Source organism: Bufo bufo, chromosome 5, assembly GCF_905171765.1.
Source record: "Bufo bufo chromosome 5, aBufBuf1.1, whole genome shotgun sequence".
NCBI classification, from domain to species: Eukaryota; Metazoa; Chordata; class Amphibia; order Anura; family Bufonidae; genus Bufo; species Bufo bufo.
Window position 1 is genome coordinate 66,900,048 of NC_053393.1, and position 19,523 is coordinate 66,919,570.

General features: G+C 39.3%; 1 protein-coding gene across 1 annotated transcript in view; it reads right to left on the reverse strand.

The window, feature by feature from the left end:
• Positions 1-333: 333 nt before the first annotated feature.
• TNFRSF11B (TNF receptor superfamily member 11b) overlaps positions 334-19,523 on the reverse strand; it is a 29,598-nt gene continuing 10,408 nt past the window's right edge. Inside the window, exons 3-5 of the mRNA XM_040432291.1 lie at positions 10,683-10,868; positions 5,856-6,071; positions 334-1,306 (exon numbers count right to left, since the gene is read on the reverse strand). Of these exons, the coding sequence (XP_040288225.1) occupies positions 930-1,306; positions 5,856-6,071; positions 10,683-10,868 (779 nt within the window). The 3' untranslated portion in view covers positions 334-929. The remainder of the gene's footprint in view (positions 1,307-5,855; positions 6,072-10,682; positions 10,869-19,523) is intronic.

The window sequence follows — 19,523 nt, forward strand, 5'->3', positions numbered from 1 at the left end:
CAGCATACCAAAATGGCTGGAGTGGCCAAGGAAGGGTGCAGTGAGCAGGCCACTCAATCACTCTGCACTGAGCCTCCATAGACTGCAATGAGGAGAGCAATCAAAGGCTCTTCCACTCTTTCTTGGACTCTACCAGCCAAGTTGGATGGGGGTATGGGGTTCAAATGAAATGTTGCATGGAGATCCTGAAGGTGAGATCCAGCCCATCTATCAACCATTTAAGACATATCCTCAGTTCTGACTCATAGCTTCAGTAAATATATGTATAATATTGGAAAAGAAAATGTATATGCAGTTACTGCAGTGGAATTAGGCCATGTTCATGCCTGGGTTGGAGGCTTCATTGTTTTTGATGTGAAGAATAGCGCTATTATTCCTGTTAAAATGAGAGACTACTATGGAAAAGGGTCAACGAGGTGTATTGTGTGCTGCCAGTGTCCATTATGTGATGGATCTGGCACCACATCATGGTTTCCATTTATGATGGAGATGGAAAATACTTTATGTCCCAAATGTGAACAGAGCCTTAGGCTACAATTACGATTAAAATAAAAATAAAAAGATACATCTCTTGGAAAAAAAAACATCTTGAACCCAAATAATTTATAATTAAATTAGTATAAATAGAAGAATTCTAGCATTTACAGGGGTAACCACAAAATAAAGACATACACATACAGACACTTGTAGACCAGACGTTAGGGGAACAACACCTGGTTAACCTCTGGTCTCCTTCTAAATCTTTAATCTATCCAAAGGGAACATAAATAATTCCTTACAAAAACATATATAAGAAAAAATACTTCCATAAATAAAGCTTATACAGCAGGTACCAGATTTGGACTCCAGTTTGAAGTGGTGGCGGGGAGGGGGGGTGACTAGAAGATGTGATGAAACGGTCAGTAGACTCAAGGTCACTTCTGTACCAGTCATAACAGTGTTTCCAGCTTTACGGGCTGTGTTCGGTTACCATTAATCTCCAGAATAATTTTCTGATACAGACTGTACATGGAATCTCCTGTTAGAAATTGTTCCAGTTTCTTCATCCTCTTGCGTATCATTTTTGGGAGTTGGGCCATTTTTAGCTGTCTAAGTCCCTCAATTGTGTTTCCTTTGTTTTTATTCCGCCATAGACTAAGAAGTTTCATCAGGTGTTTGGGTCGCTCACACGTTTTTAGGGTTTTTTCAATATCTTCTTGCCTTACGCGCTTTCCAGGTAGACTCCGCATTAAGGTCATAACGTTTTTGCGTGTTAGATTTAGGGATCCCAGGAGATTAAACACTCCCTTTTCACACTCCTTTAAATCTGGAGAAAAAGGAAGCAGGAAAAAAAGTCTTATGTCAATTTATGTGTTAACTGATATTCAAATAAGTGATAAGATATCTATTATTCACCAGGGTCATGCATAGCAGTGGTCCATGTACACGCTGGTTGACTACAGCATATCATCATTATCCTACAGGATCTACAGGTGTCACTGAGGACTCCTTCATGCCACTCCCTGTCAACTATAGATTGCATATAACCATTTTCATACAGCCATTTATGTGACCTCCCGTAGCCCCTACTCTTAGAGTTGTTTCTACTCACCAAGTGATGATGCTGTGATGTTGCCAGGATGGGATTTACATAGCCTCCTTATACCATAATGTGTAGGAATAAGCTACTGTATTTCTTCTAGCTCTCATTTGTAACAAGAGATCTACATCTGCCTATGTTTGATTAGGACCCCAATGGCTTTAATATGTCAGCGCTCTGACCATGTGTTGTCAGTTCTAAACTCGGACAGCACATGAACATGAAAACCGTCCATCTGAATGAGCCCTAAATGTGAGGCACAGAACTTGGCAGTTACACACACATAAATATGAGGCGCAGAACTTGGCAGTTACACACACATAAATGTGAGGCACAGAGCTTGGCAGTTACACACCCATACATGTAAGGCACAAAGCTGGACAGTTACAAACACATATAAATGTGAGGCACAGAATTCGGAAGTTACACACAAATACACGTAAGGCACACAACTTGGCAGTTACACACATATAAATGTGAGGCACAGAGCTTGGCAGTTACACACACATAAATATGAGGCGCAGAACTTGGCAGTTACACACACATACATGTAAGGCACAGAGCTTGGAAGTTACGCACAAATATAAATGTGAGGCACAGAACTTGGCAGTTACACACACATAAATGTGAGGCACAGAGCTTGGCAGTTACACACACATACATGTAAGGCACAGAGCTGGACAGTTACAAACACATATAAATGTGAGGCACAGAACTCGGCAGTTACACACACATAAATGTGAGGCACAGAACTTGGCAGTTACACACAAATACACGTAAGGCACACAACTTGGCAGTTACACACATATAAATGTGAGGCACAGAGCTTGGCAGTTACACACACATAAATATGAGGCGCAGAACTTGGCAGTTACACACACATACATGTAAGGCACAGAGCTTGGAAGTTACGCACAAATATAAATGTGAGCCACAGAACTTGACAGTTACACACACATAAATGTGAGGCACAGAGCTTGGCAGTTACACACCCATAGATGTAAGGCACAGAGCTGGACAGTTACAAACACATATAAATGTGAGGCACAGAACTTGGCAGTTACACACACATAAATGTGAGGCACAGAACTCGGCAGTTACACACAAATACACGTAAGGCACACAGCTTGGCAGTTACACACACATACATGTGAGGAACAGAGCTTGGCAGTTATAGACGCATACACGTAAGGCACAGAGCTTGGCAGTTGCACACACATACATGTAAGGCACTTGGTTTTTATCATTAGTGGCAGAAGTCTTTATATGTACCATAGTTTGCAAAATATCTCCACAGACGGATGCCACAGTAATAGAACAGTCTACTTGGTCTACAGGCTCCCATGCCACCACTTCTGTTTCCTTGTAGACTGGATTTGTGAAGTGCTGTCTATATGCACATGCTTGCTGCCACCAATTAATGGTCTCAGTGGTGACGTGCCATTCCTGCACGCTTCATGAGCATGTACAGTTGAAACCAGAAGTTTACATACACTATATAAAAAGACACATATGCATGTTTTTCTCAATATCAGACATGAAATCAGAATAAACCTTTCCTGTTTTTGGTTAATTAGGATTACCATAATTATTATTATTTGCCAAATGCCAGAATAATGAGAGAGAATGTTTTAAGGCATTTTTATTACTTTCTGCAATGTCAAAAGTTTACATACACTAAAATTACTATGCCTTTAAACAATTCTGGACTGCCCATATGATGATGTCATGTATTTGGAAGCTTCTGCTTCTGCACACCTGAAACACACTGCTTCTTTGTGTAGCATCATGGGAAAATTTAAATAAATCATATAAATAAAAGATATCAGGAAGAGAATTGTGTACTTGCACACGTCTGGCTCAACCTTGGGTGCAATTTCAAGATACCTGAAGGTGCCTTGTTCATCTGTACAAACAATTATACACAAGTACAAACAAGATGGGAATGTCCAGCCATCATACCGCTCAGGAAAGGGACAGTTCTCTGTCCCAGAGATGAACGTGCTTTGGTCCGACATGTGCATATCAACCCAAGAACAAAAGCAAAAGACCTTGTGAAGATGATGGCTGAAGCTGGTAAGATTGTGTCAGTATCCACAGTGAAACGAGTACTGTATCAACATGGGCTGAAAGGCCACTCTGTCACGAAGAAGCCATTTCTCCAAAAGAAATATAAAAAAAGCAGATTAATTTTTGCAAATGCCCACAGGAACAAAGACCTACATTTTTGGAGACATGTCCTGTGGTCTGACAAAATTAAAATTGAAATTTTTGGCCATAATGACCATAGTTATGTTTGGAGGAAAAAGGGAGAAGCTTGGAAGTCTAAGAACACCATCCCAACTGTGAAAGACGGGTTGGCAGCATCATGTTGTGGACTTGTTTTGCTGCAGGAGGGACTGGTGCACTTCACAAAATAGATGGCATCATGAGGAAAGAAGATTATGTGGAAATACTGAAGCAACATCTCAAGACATCAGCCAGGAAGTTAAAGCTTGGGCGAAAATGGGTCTTCCAAATGGACAATGACCCGAAGCATACTGCCAAACTGGTTACAAGGTGGCTTAAGGATAACAAAGTCAATGTTTTGGAGTGGCCATCACAAAGCCCTGATCTCAATCCTATTGAAAATGTATGCAATGGAGTATGGCGAGGCTCACCTGAATCACCACCAATGGAAGCCCGGAAAAAACGCCAGGAACCAGGAGTGGACAAAAAAACAGCAGGAGAAAGTAATCCAGCTTCCAGGATGGCAGTAATAAACGTGATAATCTTTATTTCATAGGTGCAGAATAAAATCCAACATGTAAATCTACGCGTTTCGGATCGTCAGGTTCTGATCCTTACTCCATGGGCAAAGCTGAAAAGGCAGGTGCGAGCAAGGCGACCAACAAACATGGCTCAGTTACACCAATTTTGTCAGGAGGAATGGGCCCAAATTCCGGCCAACTATTGTGAGAAGCTTGTGGAAGGATATCCAAAACATTTGACCCAAGTCATACAGTTTAAGGGCAATGGTACCAAATATTAATGAAATGTATGTAAACTTTTGACTTTGCAGAAAATGCCTTAAAACATTCTCTCTCTCATTATTCTGGCATTTGGCAAATAATAATTCTGGTAATCCTAATTGACCAAAAACAGGAAAGGTTTATTCTGATTTCATGTCAGATATTGAGAAAAACATGCATATGTGTCTTTTTATATAGTGTATGTAAACTTCTGGTTTCAACTGTAGATGTCAAATCGCAATTCTGGTCCAGTGGGGTCCAGAAGCAGTGGGCACAAGAACTGTGGCACTGGAACTGAGATGCTCTGACAATGTGATCTTTTTAATTTGTAGATAATTTTTAACTTGAACATCATGTACAGCAAGCTCAGACAACCCCATAACATGGGAATACATAGCATTATAGCGGTCACCAGTACCTTCACTAGCGATTTACAGCTTAAGGGTCCATTCACACGTCCGTAATTTGGGTCCGCATTCGTTCCGCAATTTGCAAACCCATTCACTTTTAATGGGGCTGGAATGGATGCAAATCCACATTTCCTGGATCCGCATCCGCATTTTCGGGATCCGTTTTTTCGGATCCACAATTTAGTTCCTGAAGAAAATAGAACATGCCCTATTTTTGTCCGCAATTGCGGACCAGAAAAGGCATTTTCTATTATAGTGTCTCTTAAGTGCGGTCCGCAAATTGCGAATTGCACATTGCAGGTGTCCGTGTTTTGCGGATCCGCAATTTACGGATCCAGCAAAAAATCTACGGACGTGTGAATGGACCCTAAGAATATGTTTCACAGAAAATGAGTGGATAAGTGCTCCAAAAGTCCTCATCAGAGAAACCCCTTACAGAGCTCTCTCTCATATAGCATTATTATACGTGATAACAATTCATACACAATGTCAAAATAGCTTTATTAATCCTTCCTGCAACAGTATCGCACTAGAAAATATCAGCCACTAGCCAATATTGCCGATAGTCATGGTAATGGATGTTGATGCCACATTCAGACTTCTGCTTTGGTACATAGGCAATGTGGGAGGAATCGGTAGTCATAGCAGTAAACAGAGCAGGCGGGAACAGCTGATGACATCACTCATTCTGTTCTTCCACCTTTCATTATGGGGAGTCCCATAATGAATGTCCACTCAGGAGACAGGACAGTCATTCGTGCTATAAATGTAAGTGCCATGTAAACAGTAGACTGTAGTGACTAAATGGAAATTTTGCCATAATATAAATACGTTTTTTTTCATGAATATTATTACCTTTGATGAGAGGGGTGATGGAGTCATCAGCTTTGCTTTGACTCTTGTACAATTTAAACAAGTAGAATGGCTGTTCCAATGCATTATGGGTTTCCTGTATTTTATTTATTTGCTGTGATGTCACAGCTGTGCTAGAAAGTATCTGAATAAGAGTCATTATCCAATTCTCTGGGGGTACTGGGTATCGCAACAAGGCTTCTTCACAAAGTGTAACATCTATGGAGAGAATGTCATTCCAAAGTATAAACACAGTAAGTAGCAACAAGTATCATAATTCTGCTTCCTATGTACAAGAATATAACTACTATAATACTGCCTCCTAGGTGCAAGAATATAACTACTATAATACTGTTCCTATGTACAAGAATATAACTACTATAATACTGCTCCTATGTACAAGAATATAACTACTATAATACTGTTCCTATGTACAAGAATAAAACTACTATAATACTGCTCCCATGTACAAGAATATAACTACTATAATACTGCCTCCTATGTACAAGAATATAACTACTATTATACTGCTCCTATGTACAAGAATATAACTACTATAATACTGCTCCTATGTACATGAATATAACTACTATAATACTGCTCCTATGTACATGAATATAACTACTATAATACTGCTCCTATGTACAAGAATATACCTACTATAATACTGCCTCCTATGTACAAGAATATACCTACTATAATACTGCCTCCTATGTACAAGAATATAACTACTATAATACTGCCTCCTAAGTACAAGAATATAACTACTATAATACTGCCTCCTAAGTACAAGAATATCATTACTATAATACTGCCTCCTATGTACAAGAATATAACTACTATAATACTGCTCCTATGTACAAGAAAATAAAACCGTTTTGGGTTGAAGTAGAAGCAGCTATAAACAGGATATGTAATGTCCAGATTACCTTAGATGCAAAACTCCTGTTGCTCTGGTGTCCAAATAGCACGCTTACTCCTTTAAAGTATAATCTACAAACCATGCTTATTACAGCAGCTCGACTGCTGGTCCCTCTATTATGGAAAAATGAATCAGCTCCCTCGTTTTTGATGTGGACCGAAAAAATTGACCAAATATATCGGTTTGAAGAATTAGCCCACTGGGAAAATCACACTAGAGTAGTTTTTGTTAAACTATGGTCTCCTTGGAAGCTATATCGCAAATTCTAGGCTTAGATATGTCTTGACTTAAGATTTTGTTTGACATCCAACTCTCCCCCTCCCCTCTCTCCCTTAACTCACCTCCCTTTGTCTCGTTATACCCCCCCCCCCCATCAGATATTTGTTTACATATTCCACTTCAATATCTGAGGTCGTGTATGCAATCATCTTGAATACATTGTGTTTGATGACTATGCACTTATCCAGCTGCGTCTGGACACAAGATGTATGACTTCCTACATGACTGTGTATTTTTCTCAAATAAAAAGAAATTTGATAAAGAATATAACTACTATAATACTGCTCCTATGTACATGATATACTACTATAATACTGCCTCCTGTACAAGTTACGAATCTACTTTCTATACTGCCTCCTTGTACATGAATATAACTACTATAATACTGCCTCCTATGTACAAGAATATACCTACTATAATACTGCCTCCTATGTACAAGAATATAACTACTATAATACTGCTCCTATGTACAAGAATATAACTACTATAATACTGCTCCTATGTACAAGAATATAACTACTATAATACTGCCTCCTAGGTGCAAGAATATAACTACTATAATACTGTTCCTATGTACAAGAATATAACTACTATAATACTGCTCCTATGTACAAGAATATAACTACTATAATACTGTTCCTATGTACAAGAATAAAACTACTATAATACTGCTCCCATGTACAAGAATATAACTACTATAATACTGCCTCCTATGTACAAGAATATAACTACTATTATACTGCTCCTATGTACAAGAATATAACTACTATAATACTGCTCCTATGTACATGAATATAACTACTATAATACTGCTCCTATGTACATGAATATAACTACTATAATACTGCTCCTATGTACAAGAATATACCTACTATAATACTGCCTCCTATGTACAAGAATATACTACTATAATACTGCCTCCTATGTACAAGAATATAACTACTATAATACTGCCTCCTAAGTACAAGAATATAACTACTATAATACTGCCTCCTAAGTACAAGAATATCATTACTATAATACTGCCTCCTATGTACAAGAATATAACTACTATAATACTGCTCCTATGTACAAGAAAATAACTACTATAATACTGTCTCCTATGTACAAGAATATAACTACTATAATACTGCCTCCTATGTACAAGAATATAACTGCTATAATACTGCCTCCTATGTACAAGAATATAACTACTATAATACTGCTCCTATGTACAAGAAAATAACTACTATAATACTGTCTCCTATGTACAAGAATATAACTACTATAATACTGCCTCCTATGTACAAGAATATAACTGCTATAATACTGCCTCCTATGTACAAGAATATAACTACTATAATACTGCTCCTATGTACAAGAATATAACTACTATAATACTGTCTCCTATGTACAAGAATATAACTACTATAATACTGCCTCCTATGTACAAGAATATAACTACTATAATACTGCCTCCTATGTACAAGAATATAACTACTATAATACTGCTCCTATGTACAAGAATATAACTACTATAGTACTACTCCTATGTACAAGAATATAACTACTATAATACTGCCTCCTAGGTACAAGAATATAGCTACTATAATACTGCCTCCTATGTACAAGAATATAACTACTATAATACTGCTCCTATGTACAGAATATAACTACTATAATACTGCCTCCTATGTACAAGAATATAACTACTATAATACTGCCTCCTATGTACAAGAATATAACTACTATAATACTGCTCCTATGTACAAGAATATAACTACTATAATACTACTCCTATGTACAAGAATATAACTACTATAATACTGCTCCTATGTACAAGAATATAGCTACTATAATACTGCCTCCTATGTACAAGAATATAACTACTATAATACTGCTCCTATGTACAAGAATATAACTACTATAATACTGCTCCTATGTACAAGAATATAACTACTATAATACTGCCTCCTATGTACAAGAATATAACTACTATAATACTACTCCTATGTACAAGAATATAACTACTATAATACTGCTCCTATGTACAAGAATATAGCTACTATAATACTGCCTCCTATGTACAAGAATATAACTGCTATAATACTGCTCCTATGTACAAGAATATAACTACTATAATACTGCTCCTATGTACAAGAAAATAACTACTATAATACTGTCTCCTATGTACAAGAATATAACTACTATAATACTGCCTCCTATGTACAAGAATATAACTGCTATAATACTGCCTCCTATGTACAAGAATATAACTACTATAATACTGCTCCTATGTACAAGAATATAACTACTATAATACTGTCTCCTATGTACAAGAATATAACTACTATAATACTGCCTCCTATGTACAAGAATATAACTACTATAATACTGCTCCTATGTACAAGAATATAACTACTATAATACTACTCCTATGTACAAGAATATAACTACTATAATACTGCCTCCTAGGTACAAGAATATAGCTACTATAATACTGCCTCCTATGTACAAGAATATAACTACTATAATACTGCTCCTATGTACAGAATATAACTACTATAATACTGCCTCCTATGTACAAGAATATAACTACTATAATACTGCCTCCTATGTACACGAATATAACTACTATAATACTGCTCCTATGTACAAGAATATAACTACTATAATACTACTCCTATGTACAAGAATATAACTACTATAATACTGCTCCTATGTACAAGAATATAGCTACTATAATACTGCCTCCTATGTACAAGAATATAACTACTATAATACTGCTCCTATGTACAAGAATATAACTACTATAATACTGCTCCTATGTACAAGAATATAACTACTATAATACTGCCTCCTATGTATAAGAATATAACTACTATAATACTACTCCTATGTACAAGAATATAACTACTATAATACTGCTCCTATGTACAAGAATATAGCTACTATAATACTGCCTCCTATGTACAAGAATATAACTACTATAATACTGCTCCTATGTACAAGAATATAACTACTATAATACTGCTCCTATGTACAAGAATATAACTACTATAATACTGCCTCCTATGTATAAGAATATAACTACTATAATACTACTCCTATGTACAAGAATATAACTACTATAATACTGCTCCTATGTACAAGAATATAGCTACTATAATACTGCCTCCTATGTACAAGAATATAACTACTATAATACTGCTCCTATGTACAGAATATAACTACTATAATACTGCTCCTATGTACAAGAATATAACTACTATAATACTGCTCCTATATACAAGAATATAACTACTATAATACTGCCTCCTATGTACAAGAATATAACTGCTATAATACTGCCTCCTATGTACAAGAATATAACTACTATAATACTACTCCTATGTACAGAATATAACTACTATAATACTGCTCCTATGTACAGAATATAACTACTATAATACTGCTCCTATGTACAAGAATATAACTACTATAATACTGCCTCCTATGTACAAGAATATAACTACTATAATACTGAATCCTACTGTATGTAAAAAAAAATAACTACTTTAATAGTTACCTTATGTACAAGAATATAACCACTATAATATACCCTAAACATCTAGACAAACATTTCAGAGCAGAAATTAAGTTTATTTTACCTATTTCACATAATAAGGGGGATTTCTCTTTGCACACTGTGTCATGTGTAGAACTCCCTTTGTGCAGCATTTTGCGTCCCAGCTTTTTGCAGTCAGTTTGCCTCTGGCATGGAGCTGTGGATGAAGTTACATTCGAAAACATCCCCCTCGGACATTCACCACAAATCGTGTCACTATTAGGTGTCCCTGAAAAAAAAAAAAAGAAATATTGGAATCTGAAACTACAACGCAGTTAAGTCTACTTTCACAGCGCTTTGGTGTCAGTCTGATGAAACTGAGCGAAACGGATCCGTCCTGGCACAGAATGTAAGTCAATGGGGACGGATCTGTTTTCACGGACACAATCTGGCACAATAGAAAACGGATCTCTGACTTTTAATGGCGTTCAAGAAGGATCCGTCTTGGCAATGTTAAAGATAATACAAACGGATCCGTTCTGAACGGATGCAGATGGTTGTATTATCTGAACGGATCCGTGCGAGTGTGAAAGTAGCCTAAATCTGTAGTGTAAATCTTAATGAATAAATTACAGTAGTTAATGCTTAACCTTTGTAAATGTTAGAGAATATAACAATTTTAAAGCCTTGCCATGGGCAGGGCTTGACGGCGTGGCTATCCATGGCCAAAGTTTGTTGAAATACACAATTTTTATGAATATTCCCTGTATACTATAAGGACCGCATCTGTTTACCTGGTAAGTTCAGCAATGTTCTGTAAGTGTTGAAACATTTCCCTCCGTTATGCCCAGGTTCACAGCGTATAATTACATCCAGCCCAAACCCCCAAGCAACATGGCAAATGGAAAACAGATTTCACCGCACCAAAGTGTACACTGGCTGAATAGCTGGAAAAATACGCAGGATCTTGATTCTGGCTCTTGCTGATATAATATAAAACCACTTTTAAGCAACCAGCCTGTGTGATACGGTTCCAGATCTCTGTGGTTTGTGCCATGTTACTCTACAAGGAGGATATTCCACAGGAATGGCATGTCCTGCCTTTTCATTTTACCATTAATTCTAATCAAAGTGCCTTTTATTACTCTACCGAGCTCCAGAATCTAATGGCATCACACTCATATCATTTCTGCTTCCTTCCAGAAACAGCTCCACTGTTGTCTATGAGTCATGTGTGGTATTGCAGCTCAGTTCTTTACTAAGGAACCTGGATGAAAAAATATTGGAAGTGCAGCAAGCCCTTTAGGAGGCGGTGTAGAGGATGGGAGTGGTAGTGGCCCTGATGAGGTGTTGTGTCACAGTATACTTCCTCAGGCCATCGCTCCCTGGGGTTCGGTGCAGTGGAAAGGTAGTTTGAAGAATCAAGGCAGAAGTAAACATATAAAAGTCTCTCTTTACTTATTGCAAAATATAACTTGTGGCACATCCAGCAGTATTACACTGACGAGCAAAAGGGTAACTTGAACTTTTGACTTGACTTTCAGGCTTCATATCTCACCATCCACTTACAGCTTGGAACGTGAGACTACCATCATTTTATAGACAATCATCTTGGCTTTCTCATACATAAATTGGACTTGCAACTATTTAGAATATGCAGGGGCTGGGAACTTGAAGTGGCCCTGAAAAAAAAAATACTAAAAGTGGCCCCATTTTGTAGTCGGGTCCAAATTGAGGAAAGGCAGGGCCAGCAATACCATATTGTGGCACATTATACCATTCCAACAGAGCCAAATACCAAAATCCATCACAAAATACATCCCCAAAAACTTCTACTGGCCGGCTGGAAATTTCCCTGTAAAGTTTATGGCCAATCCACCACTGAGCATATGATTAGTTATGTAGATTCTTGGGATGAAACTGCATTATTACTGTTTTGCTCCTAAAATTAAAAAAATGTATTTTATTATTTTGTAAATCCACCTTTGGCATTCAACACTGCCTGAATCCTTCTGGGCATGCTGTTGATCAGATTGAAGCATGTGTCAACCGAAATCTGTTCCCAGGTCTCTTCTACATGTTCCCAATGTTGGTGCATACTGGTCGACTCACTTGGGTACGAATACAGCTTTTTCATCAACTCCACCCACAAGTGTTCGATTGGGTTGAGGTCTGGGGACTGTGGGGGTCAATCCAGCACCTCTACTTCATGGTCATTGAACCATTTGTTCGCCAATCTCGACGTATGCTTCGGGTCTTTGTCCTGCTGGAACACTATGTCATCCTTTTTATACCCATAGTACTCAAGTTTATGAAGTAACTCAGCATGTAGGATACTCACATATAGCTCAGCATTGAGACCACCATCGATCCTGGCCAAGTATCCAATGCCTTTGACTGTGTAATAACCCCATATCATCAGGCTTCCTCCACCGAACTTAACAGTTTCTTCAATTTCTCAATTCCTTTTCCCTTGTTTCTTCCAGACCCATTTGCACCCATCAGAGTCCAGTCTATTGACTTTCATCTCATCGATCCAAATCACCCATTTCCAATCTTCTACTGTCCACTGTTTGTACTTTTTATATGACTATATTGAAGTCGAGGCTTAACCTATTTTCAGGACACCATTCCTGAATTCTATAAAGCGCGTTGCACAGTGCTTGCATGGACATCTGTGATCTCACTATTACGAAACTTATGAGCCACCTTCAATGCCGTGTTTGTCGCGCCAGAACTGATAGACCTTGTGATGAGCCAACTTTTAACTACGATATTTTGTCTGGACATCTGCCTCTTGCCTTTGGAATGGATGGACAGACTTAATTTCATATTCTTCCAACTGTCATGGCAGTTTGGCAATTTTCTTGGCCGAGATACCACTATCAATTAGCTGGAAGATGCTGTTTCTCTTTTCTTCAGAAATCTTCTTCATGGCTGCTCCTGGCTTCTAACCAGTGACCTTTCGCTTGGGAACCAACCTAATAACACACTGAGCTATTAGGGAATGTGAGAACAGGCTGTAATTTGTATTATGCAAGAAGAAAAAGATTTTTACACCATCGGGAGCAAAACAGTAACAATGCAGTTACATGACAAGAATCTGCAGAACTAATCATATGCTAAATAGTTGCAAGTCCAATTTATGTATGAGATAGCCAAGATGATTGTCTATAAAATGATGGTAGTCTCACATTCGAAGCTGTAGTGGATGCTGAGATGTGGAGCCTGAAAGTAAAAAGTTCAAAACATTGTTACCCTTTTGCTCGTCACTGTAAGTGCAAAGTGCAGTTTCTGGCACAAGATGTGGAGGTATGGTGGCTGATGCTCTGGCAATTTGATGGCACTTGTGGATATAGGTGTCCACTGTGTGATTCAGGCTTGATGTTAGTCTGGCCTGGAGGTGTTTTGGGTGACGAGTGTCTGAGCTGTAGCCCCTCACCTTGCAGCAGGGTCTGTAAAGCTGAAATTTTCACTGATCACTCAGTGGAAATTTCACACTTATGCTTCCTGGAGGCAGTGTTCTTTGGATACGGTTCCAAGGTGTAGTAGCTCTGACATGTGCTTCCTCTACCTTCACTATCTGAACTCAAACTCTCCCTCCTGGCAGAAAGCAGGAACAGCCTACTCCTACCAAGATGGGAGGAACAGGGTGGTTAGCCCTGTTCTTGTCAACCATTGCCAACCATTCCTCCTCTGATGGAATATATACGGCCAAAACATATGAAATATACAACAATAAATAATCCCATACACATTAAAACCTTAAACAAATTCAGATACCCCAAGTTGTGGGTTACTGCAGAATCAAATATTATATTATGAAGATATTCTACCCTAGAAACATTGCTTCTACATGAGAATATCTACAATATATGACAGTGCTGAGGAGCATACGCCACCTTACCATGGGATTGTTATACATCTGTGCTTTTTATTGTATGTTTTGGTTATGGCACTTGAGTGGTGGTGCTGGTTGCTGCGAGTTTCCCAAGCATCTTATAGCTGGAGAATGTAGGGCCCAGATCCCAGAGTTGGATGGGATGGTTCCTGCTCCAGTAACCAGCAAGGCGGCTAACAGACACGGGTGCATTGTGCTACCCATATGGATTGGGGGAAAGTTATAGTTGAGTAGGGTTTTCATACCAGGTGCTCATTTTTTGGCAGCAGAATATGACTGCCTGACCATGTGCAGCTGTGTAAGTGAGATATCAGTGCAGACCTGAGACTGGACAGTCAGTGGAAGCCCTGAGATATCAGAAAGTGAAAAAAAAAAAGGGAGCCAGAAAGGCCAAGTCACTTTGTCAGCTTAGGAGCTATGTGTGTGATACAGGAGAACAACATCCACCAGTAGCCTCCTTGTGTTGTGCAATAAAGAGACTGCATTGGGGGGAGAGCCTGTAGGAGGGGAGTGGAAGTTGTGGCACTGATAGGAATGGTGGTGGTTCATTGCGGTTCTCCTTAGGCCTAGTTCACATGAACGTATGGCTTTTTCAGTGTTTTGCGGTCCGTTTTTCACGGATCCGTTGTTCCGTTTTTTGTTTCCGTTCCGTTTTTCCGTTCCGTTTTTCCGTATGGCATATACAGTATACAGTACAGGGAGTGCAGAATTATTAGGCAAGTTGTATTTTTGAGGATTAATTTTATTATTGAACAACAACCATGTTCTCAATGAACCCAAAAAACTCATTAATATCAAAGCTGAATATTTTTGGAAGTAGTTTTTAGTTTGTTTTTAGTTTTAGCTATTTTAGGGGGATATCTGTGTGTGCAGGTGACTATTACTGTGCATAATTATTAGGCAACTTAACAAAAAACAAATATATACCCATTTCAATTATTTATTTTTACCAGTGAAACCAATATAACATCTCAACATTCACAAATATACATTTCTGACATTCAAAAACAAAACAAAAACAAATCAGTGACCAATATAGCCACCTTTCTTTGCAAGGACACTCAAAAGCCTGCCATCCATGGATTCTGTCAGTGTTTTGATCTGTTCACCATCAACATTGCGTGCAGCAGCAACCACAGCCTCCCAGACACTGTTCAGAGAGGTGTACTGTTTTCCCTCCTTGTAAATCTCACATTTGATGATGGACCACAGGTTCTCAATGGGGTTCAGATCAGGTGAACAAGGAGGCCATGTCATTAGATTTTCTTCTTTTATACCCTTTCTTGCCAGCCACGCTGTGGAGTACTTGGACGCGTGTGATGGAGCATTGTCCTGCATGAAAATCATGTTTTTCTTGAAGGATGCAGACTTCTTCCTGTACCACTGCTTGAAGAAGGTGTCTTCCAGAAACTGGCAGTAGGACTGGGAGTTGAGCTTGACTCCATCCTCAACCCGAAAAGGCCCCACAAGCTCATCTTTGATGATACCAGCCCAAACCAGTACTCCACCTCCACCTTGCTGGCGTCTGAGTTGGACTGGAGCTCTCTGCCCTTTACCAATCCAGCCACGGGTCCATCCATCTGGCCTATCAAGACTCACTCTCATTTCATCAGTCCATAAAACCTTAGAAAAATCAGTCTTGAGATATTTCTTGGCCCAGTCTTGACGTTTCCGCTTGTGTGTCTTGTTCAGTGGTGGTCGTCTTTCAGCCTTTCTTACCTTGGCCATGTCTCTGAGTATTGCACACCTTGTGCTTTTGGGCACTCCAGTGATGTTGCAGCTCTGAAATATGGCCAAACTGGTGGCAAGTGGCATCTTGGCAGCTGCACGCTTGACTTTTCTCAGTTCATGGGCAGTTATTTTGCGCCTTGGTTTTTCCACACGCTTCTTGCGACCCTGTTGACTATTTTGAATGAAACGCTTGATTGTTCGATGATCACGCTTCAGAAGCTTTTCAATTTTAAGAGTGCTGCATCCCTCTGCAAGATATCTCACTATTTTTGACTTTTCTGAGCCTGTCAAGTCCTTCTTTTGACCCATTTTGCCAAAGGAAAGGAAGTTGCCTAATAATTATGCACACCTGATATAGGGTGTTGATGTCATTAGACCACACCCCTTCTCATTACAGAGATGCACATCACCTAATATTCTTAATTGGTAGTAGGCTTTCGAGCCTATACAGCTTGGAGTAAGACAACATGCATAAAGAGGATGATGTGGTCAAAATACTCATTTGCCTAATAATTCTGCACGCAGTGTAATTACATTGAAAAAATTGGGCTAGGCATAACATTTTCAATAGATGATTCAGCAAAAACGGAACGGATACAGAAGACATATGGATGCATTTCCGTATGTGTTCCGTTTTTTTTGCGGACCCATTGACTTGAATAGAGCCACGGAACGTCATTTGCGGGCAATAATAAGACATCTTCTATCTTTCAACGGAACGGAAAAACGGAAATACGGAAACGGAATGCATACGGAGTACATTCAGTTTTTTTTGCGGAACTATTGAAATGAATGGTTCCGTATACGGACCGTATACGGAACACAGAAAGACGGCCCATACACTTGCAAAAAAACTGTGAACTAGGCCTAACACCTTCACTCCTTGGGGCTGTGCAATGAATGCAGGGCACACCCTTTCTTCTCTCGGGGCACACCCTGAACACTTTGGGGCCCTTATCTGGTGTTGGGTGCCCTTGATATTAGGTAGATGGGTGCAAGGCAGGAGTGCAGATGTAGGGGCTGGCAGTAACTGTGATCCCTAGCATTCATCAGTACCATCTCTTTTGAGGTTGTGGTGGGACCCATTGCCCAAGGAAGCCTAGAAGCACAGGCTGCCCATTTTGTATGGCTGCTGTGTGTAATACTGACCGATGTAGATGTGAGGCATAAATATAGATGTGAGGCACAATATTCATAAAGGCATAGTAGCTGGTATATTTTGGATTCTACCACATATTAAGTAGGCCTCCCGTGATGTTGGGTGTATCAGAACTTCTGCTCCAGCCAAGATTACAGGAGATCTATTTAATCTGTGGTTCAAACCAGAACAATCCATCCTGCAGGATCGATCCACTAGCTATTCACTTGCATTGTCCATTTGGAGATCCTCATGTGAAATATTTCCAGATTGGCACTACTTCAGAAAAGTAGTTATCATTCATCTTTTGGTCAGATAATCAGGCTGAATATACTTATCAGCAGTAACTGTAATCCATGAATATCATTAGTGCCATCTCTTTTCATGTGATGGTGGCACCAGGACTGGGATAAGGGCTAGACGTGGCTTCTCATGTCTTGTCCTATTGGCTGGTACTGTATGTTTTAGTTTCTACAAACCGGATTCCCAAAAAGTTGGACACTAAACAAATTGTGAATAAAAACTGAATGCAATGATGTGGAGATGGCAAATGTCAATATTTTATTTGTAATAGAACGTAGATGACAGATCAAACGTTTAATCCGAGTAAATTTATCATTTTAAAGGAAAAATGCTTTGATTCTAATTTTTACGGTGTCAACAAATCCCCAAAAAGTTGGGACAAGTAGCAATAAGAGGCTGGAAAAAGTAAATTTGAGCATAACGAAGAGCTGGAAGACCAATTAACACTAATTAGGTCAATTGGCAACATGATTGGGTATAAAAAGAGCTTCTCAGAGTGGCAGTGTCTCTCAGAAGCCAAGATGGGTAGAGGATCACCAATTCCCACAGTGTTGCGCAGAAAGATAGTGGAGCAATATCAGAAAGGTGTTACCCAGCGAAAAATTGCAAAGACTTTGCATCTATCATCATCAACTGTGCATAACATCATCCGAAGATTCAGAGAATCTGGAACAATCTCTGTGCGTAGGGGTCAAGGCCGTAAAACCATACTGGATGCCCGTGATCTCCGGGCCCTTAAACGACACTGCACCACAAACAGGAATGCTACTGTAAAGGAAATCACAGAATGGGCTCAGGAATACTTCCAGAAACCACTGTCAGTGAACACAATCCACCGTGCCATCCGCCGTTGCCAGCTGAAACTCTACAGTGCAAAGAAGAAGCCATTTCTAAGCAAGATCCACAAGCTCAGGCATTTTCACTGGGCCAGGGATCATTTAAAATGGAGTGTGGCAAAATGGAAGACTGTTCTGTGGTCAGACGAGTCACGATTCGGAGTTCATTTTGGAAATCTGGGACGCCATGTCATCCGGACCAAAGAGGACAAGGACAACCCAAGTTGTTATCAACGCTCAGTTCAGAAGCCTGCATCTCTGATGGTATGGGGTTGCATGAGTGTGTGTGGCATGGGCAGCTTGCATGTCTGGAAAGGCACCATCAATGCAGAAAAATATATTCAGGTTCTAGAACAACATCTGCTCCCATCCAGACGTCATCTCTTTCAGGGAAGACCCTGCATTTTTCAACAAGATAATGCCAGACCACATTCTGCATCAATCACAACATCATGGCTGCGTAGGAGAAGGATCCGGGTACTGAAATGGCCAGTCTGCAGTCCAGATCTTTCACCTATAGAGAACATTTGGCGCATCATAAAGAGGAAGGTGCAACAAAGAAGGCCCAAGACGATTGAACAGTTAGAGGCCTGTATTAGACAAGAATGGGAGAGCATTCCTATTTCTAAACTTGAGAAACTGGTCTCCTCGGTCCCCAGACGTCTGTTGAGTGTTGTAAGAAGAAGGGGAGATGCCACACAGTGGTGAAAATGGCCTTGTCCCAACTTTTTGGGGATTTGTTGACACCATGAAATTCTGATTCAACATATTTTTCCCTTAAAATGGTACATTTTCTCAGTTTAAACTTTTGTTCCGTGATTTATGTTCTATTCTGAATAAAATATTAGAAGTTGGCACCTCCACATCATTGCATTCAGTTTTTATTCACGATTTGTATAGTGTCCCAACTTTTTTGGAATCCGGTTTGTACTACAGATTAGGTAATTCTCTGCTCCAGCCAAGATTACTTGGTGAGACAAGCCCAAAATGTGGTCCAAACTCCAGTAGGGGCCCACCCTGGAGGAGGACTAAAAG